Raw genomic sequence first — 13,501 nt, forward strand, 5'->3', positions numbered from 1 at the left:
TTGGCCTTCATAGCGAGAGGATTCGAGGACAGGAGCAGGGATGTCTTGCTGCAATTATACAGGGCCTTGGTGAGGCCACACCTGGAACATTGTGTGCAGTTTTGGTCTCCTTATCTGAGGAAGGATGTTCTTGCTATAGAGAGAGTGCAGTGAAGGTTTACCAGACTGATTCCTGGGATGGCGGGACTGACGTATGAGGAGAGATTGAGTCAGTTAGGATTATATTCGCTGTAGTTCAGAAGAGTGAGGGGAGATCTCATAGAAACCTATAAAATTCTAACAGGACTTGACAGGGTAGATGCAGGAAGGATGTTCCCGATGATGGGGAAGTCCAGAACCAGGGGTTATAGTAAGGATACAGGGTAAACCTTTCAGGACTGAGATGAGGAGAAATTTCTTCACCCAGAGAGTGGTGAGCCTGTGGAATTCGCTACCACTGAAAGCAGTTGAGGCCAAAACATTGTATGTTTTCAGGAAGGAGTTAGATATAGCTCTTGGGTCTAAAGGGATCAAAGGGCATGGGGAGAAAGCGGGAACAGGTTACTGATTTGGATGATCAGCCATGATCATAATGAATGGCGGATGAGGCTCAAAGGGCTGACTGGCCTACTCCTGCTCATATTTTCTATGTTATGTTAAGATTTACAAAACTATTAACTATAAGCTCCAAGGCAAGTAGAGTAGCCATATTCAATTGCCTTTTAAATATTTGTGACCTTTCATTCACTTTTTAATGAAATGAATAGTAGAGTGGTTTATAGACTGAGCAGAGAAGAAAAAATACAGACTTATCTCGAATCCATAGTTGTGAAATGTTAGAATACTGGAGCTGGGGGAAAATGAAATAACATTTTTTTTTAATTAGAGGGTACAAACATCCAATCATGTGTTGACAACTATCAGTGTGTCCAGGTTGGTCACATTATTTGATACTAATAGGACAAGGGGAAAATCCTAGACAGTTATTTGAAAGGGTGAAAACAGGCACTAAATACTGTTCTAAGTGATGCATCTTTTGAAAGTCTAGTTTTAGTGTGCAATTTTCGTGCCAATTGTTGATTACCATAAATTTGAACTTACCTGGAGACACATCTGCAGGTTTAGCACTTCAGTACTGATTAGACACAATTTTTGTGGAACAGTATATGGGGCATCTACACCCCCACTTCCACTGAATGTGCAGAGTTGCAATGGCTGGCACACAGCAGTAGAATTCAGGATAGCTCAGGGTCTGAGTGAGAAGATCTCAGATGCAGGATTGTAGGTCCTACTGGAGGAGTTCCAAAGGCAGCAAGATACCTTGTACCCATATGAAGGAAGGAGTCCACCTCTCTTTCCTGTCACAGTTGATGCATTTCTCTTGCAGACCAAGGAGGACCCTGAGCAAGACACCAATGCAGATTCTCCGGCTAACTCCTCAGGTGTCTAGTGAAGTAGAGTTGCAAGACTCAGTCTTTTCAGGTGAATCCCTCGGATAATTTCCAGAATAAATATTGATAGTGTTGGTGAAGTCTTGACAAAGTGTCCCAGAAAGTCTCCTGATGTTTCAAAAATCCTCTTCAAACTTCCAGCAACAAGTGAACAGTGTGCTTTGAACAGATGAGGCTTTAAACTAAATAGAGGGGGAGGTTTAATTGAAGGGACGTTAAAAAAGTCGAAAAGTAACGAGAGAGCAGAGGTGCAGGGCAGTGAAGGGTCATACGTTAATCAGAGCGTGACAGAGAATACAAGCATAAGACTACAGCAGAAATTAGAACCAGAGTAGGTAAAATTGATAAAAAAGTCAAAGCTTAAGGCTCTTTATCTGAATGCACATAACATTTGTAACAAGATAGATGAGCTGACAGCACAGATAGCTATCAACTCATCTTCATTTATTTCTATCACAGAGACATGGTTGCAGGATGACCAGGACTGGAAACTCAATGTTCAAGGATATTCGCCATTCCGGAAGAATAGGCAGAAAGGAAAAGATGAGGTAGCTTTATTATTAAAGGAAGGGATCAGTGCAGTTGTAATGATGTAGGTGTAATAGATCGTGATGTAGAATCAGTTTGGGTGGAAATAAGAAATAGCAAGGGAAAGAAATCATGGGTGGGAGTGGTCTATAGGCCCCAGAAGAGTTGCCTCTCTGTAGGACAAAATATTAATCAGGAAATAATGGAGGCATGTAAGAAGGGCACTGCAATTATCATGGATGATTTTAATCTGCATATAGACCGGACAAATCAAATTGGCAAGGGTAGCATGGAAGACAAATTTGTAGAGTGCATCAGGGATTGTTTCTTAGAACAATACATTGCAGAACCTACCTGGGAACAGGCTATTTTAGATTTGGGAATGTGTAATGAGGTAGGATTAATAAAAGATCTCGTAGTTAAGGATCCTCTAGGGGGAAGCAATCATAACATGGTAGAGTTTCACATTCAGTTTGAGGGTGAGCAACTCGGGTCTCAAATCAGTGTCTTCAACTTAAACAAGGACAATGACAGAGGTATGAAGAAAGAGTTGTCTAAAGCGGGCTGGGAAAGTAGACTACAGGGAAAGTCAGTAGATGAGCAGTGGCAGACTTTTAAGCAGATATTTCATAACACTCAGCAAACATTTATTTTGGTCAGAAGGAAGGACTCGATGAGAACGCTGAACCACCCATGGATAACAAAGGAAGTCAAGGAAAGTATCAGATCAAAAACAAAGGCATACAAAGCGGCGAAAGCTAGTGGTAGACCAGAGGATTGGGAATTTCTTTTAGAAACCAGCAGTGGATGACTACAAAACTAATAAAGAGGGAGAAAATTGATTGCTTTTATATTTCTTGCTAATTTACTCTCAAACAGTAAGAGCTTCTACGGGTATATAAAAAGGAAGAAAGTCGCTAAAATAAGTGTGGGACCCTTCGAGGATGAGACTGGGGAATTACTAATAGGGAACAGGGAAATGGCAAATAATTTAAACCAATATTTTGCATCGGTCTTCACGGTGGAGGACACTATAAACATCCCAACAATAATAGATGAGCAAGGTGTAAATGGGAGGCAGGAACTTGTAACAATCTCTATCACGAGGGAAAAGGTGCTTGATAAACTGATGGGACTAAAGGCAGACAAGTCACCAGGACCTGATAGCCTACATCCAAGGGTGTTAAAAGAAGTAGCTGCAGAGATAGTGGAGGCATTGGTCATAATATACCAAAACTCACTGGATTCCGGTAGGGTACCAGCAGATTGGAAAACTACTAATGTGACACTCCTATTCAAGAAAGGAGGGAGCCAGAAAGCAGGAAACTATAGACCAGTTAGCTTAACATTTCTCATTGGGGAAATGCTAGAGTCCATTATTAAGGAAGAAATAGCAGGACATTTAGAAAAACATAATGCAAACAGCCAACATGGTTTTATGAAAGGGAAATCATGTTTGATAAATTTATTAGAGTTCTTTGGAGGATATAACAAGCAGAGTGGATAAAAGGGAACCAGCAGATTTAGTGCGTTTGGATTTTCAGAAGTCATTCGATAAGGTGCCACATAAAAGGTTATTGCACAAAATAAGAGCTCAGGGTATTGGGGGTACCGTGTTGGCATGGATTGAGGATTGGCTAACACACAGAAGGCAGAGAGTCAGGATCAATGGGTTTTTTTCAGGTTTGAAAGCCGTAACTAGTGGGGTGCCACAAGGATCGGTCCTCGGGCCTCAACTATTTATTATCTATATTAATGACTTGGAGGAAGGGACAGAGTGTAGTGTATCCAAATTTGCTGACGATACAAAAATAGGTGGAAAGGCATGTTGTGATGAGGACACAAAGAATCTGCAAAGGGATATAGATAGGTTAAATGAGTGGGCAAAAACTTAGCAGATGGAGTTCAATGTGGGAAAGTGTGAGGTCATCCACTTTGGTAGGAAGAATAAAAAGGCTGATTATTATTTAGATGGAGAAAGACTACTAAATACTGCAGTACAGAGGGATGCAGGTGTAGCAAGTTATTAGGAAGGCAAATGGAATTTTGGCCTTTATTGCTAGGGGGTTAGAGTTTAAAAATAGGGAAGTCTTGTTACAACTGTACAGGGTGTTGGTGAGGCCACACCTGCAGTACTGCATATAGTTTTGGTCCCTGTATTTAAGGAAGGATATACTAGCATTGGAGGCAGTTTAGAAAAGGTTCACAAGGCTGATTCCTGGGATGAAGGGGTTGTCTGATCAAGAACGGCTAAACAGGTTAGACCTTTATTCATTGGAGTTTAGAAGAATGAGGGGTGATCTTATTGAAACATAAGATTTTAAGGGGCTTGACAGGGTAGATGTTGAGAATATGTTTCCACTGGTGGGGGAAAATCAAACTAGTTGACATAGTTACAGAATAAGGGGGTCACACATTTAAAACTGAGATGCGAAGGAATTTCTTCTCTCAGAGGGTGGTGAATCTCTGGCATTCTCTACCTCAGATGTGGAGGCTAGGCCACTAAATATATTTAAGGAGGAGGTAGATAGAGTTTTGAAATCTTGTGGAGTGGAGGGTTATGCGGAGCAGGTCCGAAAGAGGAGTTAAGGCCTGGAACAGATCAGCCATGATCTTATTGAATGATGGGGCAGGCTTGAGGGGCTGAATGGCCTACTCCTATTTCTTATGTAAAATCCTCAGCAATGACCTGGTTACTTCCAAGCAGCAGGTTGCTGTTGAGAGGCCATTACGTCAAGCACTCTACAACAGAATACCATGCAAAGCTTATTAATGAGTGCTAGCAGGTAATTTAAGTGGCAATCAGTCCCTTAGGACTCCAGGTGACCATTTCTAGTGCAAGTTTCAACTCTTACCAAGATGGCATCATGCAGTAAATGCAGGCTAAATCAACATTTCAACTCAGGACCCCATCTTTGGTCACCTCAGAGGCTCTTTTAATGTCTGAAAGAACTGTCAAAAAAACCACCGCCTAGCATGTGGAGAATGCAAATGAGGAACTGAGTTTTTCCAGTCTTTCCAAAGTTATAAATAGATCCACCACCTTTCTCCCAGCATTTCCTCTCATACCCACCCTCCCAATAAAAAAATGCATCAGTTATTAAAGATATATTTACTCATTTTTTCACAAGCCTGACATTCATAATTTGCAAACTATTTTTAAAAAACAATGTAGAGTATGGCCCACACTATCAGTTAAATATTAGAAAGATTAGATGTAAATGAAAAGATCATGACACATCAGTAGTAATCAATATAGTTGGATTCTTTTTCCTGCAATATTAACAGGTGAATGGAATATAGGACACAGATAACCACTAACCAAGTTCATCTTTAAAACTGAACAGCATATGAAACGTGATGTATGCATGGTCACTTTATTGAAGAAAGTGCTACAAGTAGTGTGCATTGTTCAGATTCTCAATGGCAAATACTTTTTTCTGAAACAACCCTAACAACTTGGCTTTCTGTTGTTCATTTTTAATCTTAGGAAATTTTGGCTAAATATTTTAAAGCTTTTAATACAATGTGCTGTGTGGTGCTATATTGAAAGCACACAATATAAATCATTTCCAATTTAATGTTACATCTTATACCAAATACATGTATTTGGCCAAAATTGGCAAAAAAAAGATCACTATAAAAATATGCAAAGCCTACTAAATGAAAAAAATATCAGAAATAATCTTCTACAAACCTTAACAAAAAAAATCTTTGCATGATCCATTTTGAATGTTGTTTCAAAGTAACTAAACGTGGTATAAAGCAAGTTTTGCTAAACATTTCATAATCAAGTTGAGATGAAACATGTTCCTGGCAAAGAGAGTCATGCAGAGAGGGTGTCTGGATGAGTAATTCAACAGAAAGCTATTACATGTCATGGGAAATAAGGGGAGTGCCAACTTTTAGGAGAAAATGCTTTCATTTTCTTTCTACTTCTCTTCTCCCTCCCACTACTTCATGTCTGCATACACCAGGAGCTGCTTCAATGACGTACATTATGGTGTACCCTGGATCAATTCCATACAGTGATCTAGAAATCATGATGTGGAAGCAGCATGGAAAATTATATATATAATTTCGTTCCAATGCCCCTCCTTTTTGAATACAGGGAGCATCAGTACAGTTCCACAGGAACAAACAGCCCGTTAGTGTCTCATCCAATTTGCCACTCCTCACGTTCAAGATTTAAAAAGAAAATTTGCGTTGGTGAGATAATCAACCATCAGAGCTGCGTTGCTCTCAGCTTCATAGTTTTGAACTATGCTTCCAGCAGTCAAGAGGAGGAACTCTGACTTAATTAGCCTCAGCTTTTCCAAGATAGTGAGACCAAGTAACTTGGATGGGTGGCACAACTCCATGCTACAACATGCAGCTGAACATGAAAAGCTACTCAGCTAGCATTATCATTCGCCAATTCAAACACTTTTAGATCACTTTTGTGCAAAACAATGGAATCACATGCAGACACACCCATAACACACATCATCAGGACAGAGCAATAGAACTCATTGTGGAAGAGGCCCCATATTGCAAGCCTTTAATGAAAAATAAAAACTTTAAGTTGCACAAAAGGGCAAAAGAACAACTTTGTTAACCTTCTTTAAATATGCAGTTGTTTCAGTAATACATTTACAAGGGTTTAACAAGCTCAACTGCACAGAAACAAATCCAGGTTTGAAAGATTATTGCCCTTTGACTAGAAATCCAGAAACTCTTCAGGCTTTTGCTCATTTGGAGGACACATTTTACGTGTGTTGAAGTAGCACATCACTTGTTGAGGCACTTCAGCCAGTACACTTTGTGCAAGAGCTTCTTTGGCAGCCTATAGAAAAATAAAACCATTACAAATTTTAATTTTTTAAAGCAAACATCAATGAACAGATATGGACAAATTTTGAAGTTACCCTAAAATAACGTTCTAATTAATTTGAATTAACTTATTTATTAGTTTGGACACATGAATCAAGTATTTACAAAATTAACTCAACTAATTACAATTCTCTCATACCCACATTAGATGTGCAATACTTAAACTGGACAAGAAACAAATGTAAATCTTTCAGTTTGCTATTTAGTAAAGGAAATACTGACTACAGTATAGAATAGTTTTAAACAGGGTTTAATTCCTCCGAGATACCTGCAATAAAAAAAGTGTAATTTAAACATATTGCTTTCCATTGTGATGGATGTAGCTGATTTCTATGATGGAAAATTTGAGTTTCCACCCCCCTCCCCCACCCCCACTCCCCAGTGTCAGCATTGTTTTGGATATGTATGTTTGAAGTTAGAAAATAATTGAAAGATTGCATAGGTCCTTTAAAGGATTTATTGGACAGGTTTGACGTGAAGAATGAGATAGTGCTGAAGAGCTAATGGAGTCCTTTTTGCATTGTTGATCACTTTGCAAAACAACTCTGCCGCTTGTATCCTAAGTTGCGTCAACTACCATTCAGCTATGACCATGTACAACATTGTCTCCCAGTCCAGCAATGCCTCAAATTTAAATTAGTCCTCCTAATATTCAAATCCATGGCCTCACCCCTCCCTAATTCTGTAACCTCCTCCAGCCCTATAACCCTCCAGGAATTCTGTGGTTCTTCAACTCTGGCCACTTGTGTATCCTCAAGATCCTTCGCCCCACCACTGCCGATCATGTCTTCAACTGCTTTAGCCCCAAGCTCTGTAATTCCGTGCCTAAACCCCTCTGCTTCTCCACTTTCCTCTTTTAAGATGCTCCTTAAAACTATCTCTACGACCAAGCTTTTGGATACTGGACCTAATATCACGTGATTCAGTGTCAAATTTGGTCTGATAACACTCCTGTGAAGTCCTTTGGAACATTTTACTACATTCAAAGAATTACATAAATGCAAGTTGTTGGAAGATCATGCTATCTTTCTAGTAGTACAGGTTGGCTGTGCAGCTAAAATTCCTTTGAAAGAATCTGTAATGATCTTAGACAGAAGGCAAGTTGCTTAATGCTGATAGACAAGGATGAAAATAAAGTTTGCAGAACTATCAGAAGTGGGTGCAAAATAGTTGTGGAGCGAATCCCACTTACCTGCCCTATCCATGTCCTTTAATGTTCTATTCTTTTAAGCAACTATCCATTCCCTATTGAAAGTACCAATGGATGCTACTTCAACAATACTGTGTGACAACTTCATATTTTAAATATCTGTGTAAAGATTTTTTCCTGATATCCCCTTTAACCAATTTGGAGGTTATCTTAAATTTGTTCCTTATGGTTTATGTTCTTCTGATACAGTGGGAACAATTTATTTTAACCCTACTACAACCTTTCATAATCTTGAAGGCAGCATGTGCACTTTCAAACAGCTAAGGTTGAAAAAGACCCACAGAATCCCAGAGTTGTTACAGCGCAGAAGGAGGCCATTCAGCCCATCATGTCTACATCAGCTCTCCGAATGAGCAATTCGCCTAATGCCATTCCCCTGCCTTCTCCCCGTAACCCTGCACATTCTTCCTTTTCAGATAACAGTCTAATTCCCTTTTGAATGCTTTGATTGAACCTAGGAGCATAGGAGCAGGAGTATGCCATTCAGCCTGTCAAACCTGCTCCACTCGTTAGATCATGGCTGATCATCTACCTCAATGCCACTTTCCCGTGCTATCTCCATATCCCTTGATGTTAGTCTCCAGAAATCTATCAATTTCTGTCTTGAACATGCTCAGTGATTAAGCTTCCACAGCCCTCTGGGGTCGAGAATTCCCCAAAGATTCACCATCCTCAGTGAAGAAATTCTTCCTCATCCCAATCTTAAATGGCCTACCCTTTATTATGAGATTATGTACCCTGGTTCTAGACTCACCAGCCAGGGGAAACATCTATCTACATCCACCCCGTCATCCTGTAAGAATTTTATAAGTTTCAATGACATCACCTCTCATTCTTCAAAACGCTAGAGAATGTAGGCCCAGTTTCCTCAATCTCTCCTCATAAGACATCCTGCCATCCCAGGAATTAGTCTGGTGAACCTCCATTGCAGTCCCTCTATGGCAAGTATATCTTACCTTAGATAAGGAGACCAAAACTGTACACAATACTCCAGGTGCAGTCTCACCAAGGCTCTATACAATTACAGCAAGACATCTTGACTTCTGCACTCAAATCCCCTTACGATGAAGGCCAACATATCATTTGCCTTCCGAATTGCTTGCTGCACCTGCATGCCAACTTTTAGTGAGTCGTGAATGAGAACACGCAGGTCCCTTTGGATATCAACACTTCCTAAACTCTCACCATTTACGAAATGGTCAGTTTTTTCTATCAAAGTAGATAACTTAACACTTATAGACATTATATTACATCTGCCATGTTCTTGCCTATTCACTTAACCTGTCCAAATCCACTTGAAGCCTCCTTGCATCTTCCTCACAACTTACATTCCCACCTAGTTTTGTGTCATCAGCAAATTTGGAAATATTACAATTGGTCCCCACATCCAAATCATTTACATAGATTCTGAATAGCTGTGGCTGGAGCATTGATCCTTGCAGTACCCCACTAGTAACAGCCTGCCATCCTAAGAATGACCTGTTTATTCCTCCTCTCTGCTTTCTGTCTGTTAACCAATTCTCAAACCATACTAGTTGGCAGGAAAAAAGACAGAGGCGCAAGGGGAGAGCCAACTGTGCAACAGCCCCAACAAACAAATTTCTCTGCAGCACCTGTGGAAGAGCCTGTCACTCCAGAATTGGCCTTTATAGCCACTCCAGGCGCTGCTTCACAAACCACTGACCACCTCCAGGCGCGTATCCATTGTCTCTCGAGATAAGGAGGCCCAAAAGAAGAAAGACTAGTATATTATCCCCAATCCCATGCGCTCTACTTTTGTTTACTTACCTCCAGTGTGGGACCTTATCAAAAGCCTCCTGAAAATCCACATCCACTGCTTCTCCTTTATCTATGCTACAAGTAACATCCTCAAAAAACTCTAACAGTTTTGTCAAACATGATCTCCCTTTCATAAATCTATGTTGACGCTGCCCAATTTTAACCATTATTTTCCAATTGTCCAGTTATGACATCCTTTCTAATAGATTCTACCACTTTCCCTACGAAGTCAAACTAACAGGTCTGTAGTTCTGTTTTCTCTCTCGCTCCCTTCTCAAACAATGGGGTTACATTTGCTACTTTCCAGTCTGCAGGAACATTTCCAGAATCAAAAAGAAAACACCAATGCATCCACTATCTCTATAGCTTTCTGCTTCAACACTCTGGGATGTAGCTCATCTGGTCCAGGGAATTTACCAAACTTCAATCTAGTTAACTTTTCAAGTACTACTCTTTACTAATGTTCTTCAGTTTCACAAGTCCCTTGGTTGCCCAGTATTTCTGGGAGATTTTCCGCATCTTCTTCCATGAAAACAGACACAAAGTAATTTAGTTTCTCCACCATTTCCCTATTCTCCATTATAAATTCTCCTGTTTCCAGTTGTAATGGGCCCCACATTTGTCCTAGCTGATATGCTAAATGAATCAAATGAGACCATATGGGTTCAGCTCAGAAATAAAAAAAAGGGGCAGTCACACGACTAGGAGTGTACTACAGACCCCTAAGTAGTGAGAGGGAGATAGAAGAACAAACATGTAGGCAAATGTCTGAGTGCAAAAACTACAGGGCAACAATTGTTGGAGATTTCAACTACCCTAATATCAACTGGGATACAAACAGTGTGAAGGGCACAAAATTCTTGAACTGCATTCAACAGAACTTTTTTAGCCAGCATGTAACAAGCCCAATGAGAATGGGCGAAATTCTATATTTAATCTTCGGTAATGAAGCTGGGCAAGTGGATGAAGTAGCAGTGGGTGACCATTTTGGAGATAGTGACCATAGTACAGTTAGTTTTAGCATAATCATGGAAAAGGACAAAGATAAAACAGGAGTAGAAATTCTAAATTGAGGGAAGGCAAATTGTACGAAACTGAGAGGTGATCTGGCAAAAGTGGACTGTATACAGCTACTTGAAGGAAAATCAGTGGCAAACCAGTGGGAGGCATTCAAAAGCAAGATGCTACAGACACAGTGTAGGCATGTCACCATAAAGATAAAGGGTGGTATGGCCAAATCTAGAGCCGTCTGGTTATCGAGAAGCATACAGTGCAAGTTAAAGCAGAAAAAGAAAGCTTATGCTCACAAGAAACTTAATACTTTAGAAAGCCTTGAGGAGTATCGAAAGTGAAGTGAAAAAGGAAATTAGAAAGGCAAAGAGAAGAGCTGAAAAATGAGGAGTCAACCTGGTGAAGCTACAACACAGGACTGTCTGCCTGCCAAACTGCATAAGCAGCATGTGATAGACAGAGCTAAGCGATCCCATAACCAACAGATCAGATCTGAGCTCTGCAGTCCTGCCACATCCAGTCGTGAATGGTGGTGGACAATTAAACAACTAACTGGAGGAGGTGGTTCCACAAATATCCCCATCCTCAATGATGGGGGAGCCCAGCACATCAGTGCGAAAGATAAGGCTGAAGCATTTGCAACAATCTTCAGCCTGAAATGCCGAATTGATGATCCATCTCAGCCTCCTCCTGAAGTCCCCAGCATCCAGATGCCAGACTTCAGCCAATTTGATTCACTCCGCGTGATATCAAGAAATGACTGAAGGCACTGGATACTGCAAAGGATATGGGCCCTGATAATATTCTGGCAATAGTACTTCAGTTTAGAGATACAGCACTGAAACAGGCCCTTCGGCCCACCGAGTCTGTGCCGACCATCAACCACCCATTTATACTAATCCTACACTAATCCCATATTCCTACAACATCCCCACCTGTCCCTATATTTCCCTACCACCTACCTATACTAAGGGCAATTTATAATGGCCAATTAACCTATCAACCTGCAAGTCTTTGGCATGTGGGAGGAAACCGGAGCACCCGGAGGAAACCCACGCAGACACAGGGAGAACTTGCAAACTCCACACAGGCAGTACCCAGAATTGAACCTGGGTCGCTGGAGCTGTGAGGCTGCGGTGCTAACCACTGCATCGCCCCAGAAGACCTGTGCTCCAGAACTTGCCGCGCCCCTAACCAAGCTGTTCCAGTACAGCTACAACACTGGCATCTACCATGCAATGTGGAAAATTGCCCAGGTATGTCCGGTACACAAAAAGCAGGACAAGTCCAATCCGGCCAATTACCACCCCATCAGCCTACTCTCAATCATCAGTAAAGTGATGGAAGGCGTCATCAACAGTTCCATCAAGCTGCATTTGCTTAGCAATAACTTGCTCAGTGACGCTCAGTTTGGGTTCCGCCAGGGCCACTCAGCTCCTGACCTCATTACAGCCTTGGTTCAAACATGGACAAAGTAGCTGAACTCCAGAGGTGAGGTGAGAGTGACTGCCCTTGACATCAAGGCAGCATTTGACCGAGTATGGCCTCAAGGAGCCCCATCAAAACTGAGGTCAATGGGAATCGGGGAAAACACATCGCTGGTTGGAGTCATACCTGGCGCAAAGGAAGATGGTTGTGGTTGTTGGAAGTCAATTATCTGAGCTCCAGGACATCACTGCAGGAGTTCCTCAGGGTAGTGTCCTAGGCCCAACCATCTTCAGCTGCTTCATCAATGACATTCCTTCAATCATAAAGGTCAAAAGTGGGGATGTTCGCTGATGATTACACAATGTTCAGCACCATTCGTGAATCCTCAGAAACTGAAGCAGTCCGTGTAGAAATGCAGCAAGATTTGGACAAAATCCAGGCTTGGGCTCAAAGTGGCAAGTGACATTCGCGCCACACAAGTGGCAGGCAATGAGCATCGCCAAGAGAGAATCTAACCATCTCCCCTTGACATTCAATGGCATTACCATCGCTGAATCCCCCACTATCAACATCCTAGGCGCTACCATTGACAGAAACTGAACTGGAGTAGCCATATAAATACCGTGGCTACAAGAGCAGGTCAGAGGCAAGGAATCCTGTGGCGAGTAACTCACCTCCTGACGCCCCAAAGCCGATCCACCATCTACAAGGCACAAGTCAGGAGTGTGATGGAATACTCTCCACTTGCCTGGATGGGTGCAGCTCCAACAACACTCAGGAAGCTCGACACCATCCAAGACAAAGCAGCCCGCTTGATTGGCACCCCATCTACAAACATTCACTCCCTCCACCACCGACGCACAGTGGCAACAGTGTGTAGCATCTATAAGATGCACTGCAGCAATGACCCAAGGCTCCTTAGACAGCACCTTCCAAACCCACGACCTCTACCAACTAGAAGGACAAGGGCAGCAAATGCATGGGAACACCACCACCTGCAAGTTCCCCTCCAAGTCACACACCATTCTGACTTGGAACGATATCGCCGTTCCTTCACTGTCGCTGGGTCAAAATACTGGAACTCCTTTCCTAACAGCACTGTGGGTGTACCTACCCCACATGGACTGCAGCGGTTCAAGAAGGCAGCTCACCACCACCTTCTCAAGGGCAATTAGGGATGGGCAATAAATGCTGGCCTGGCCAGCGATGCCCACATCCAATGAATGAATAAAAAAAATTTGGG

General features: G+C 41.8%; 1 protein-coding gene across 5 annotated transcripts in view; it reads right to left on the reverse strand.

Moving 5' to 3' along the window:
• Nucleotides 1-5,104: 5,104 nt before the first annotated feature.
• Nucleotides 5,105-13,501, reverse strand: part of LOC137369916 (copine-3-like) — an 84,234-nt gene continuing 75,837 nt past the window's right edge. For all 5 annotated transcript variants that reach the window (XM_068031646.1, XM_068031650.1, XM_068031648.1 and 2 more), the window contains exon 16: nucleotides 5,105-6,783. In XM_068031646.1, the coding sequence (XP_067887747.1) occupies nucleotides 6,658-6,783 (126 nt within the window). In that variant the 3' untranslated portion in view covers nucleotides 5,105-6,657. The remainder of the gene's footprint in view (nucleotides 6,784-13,501) is intronic.

The sequence above is a fragment of the Heterodontus francisci genome, chromosome 5 (assembly GCF_036365525.1).
Source record: "Heterodontus francisci isolate sHetFra1 chromosome 5, sHetFra1.hap1, whole genome shotgun sequence".
NCBI lineage: Eukaryota > Metazoa > Chordata > Chondrichthyes > Heterodontiformes > Heterodontidae > Heterodontus > Heterodontus francisci.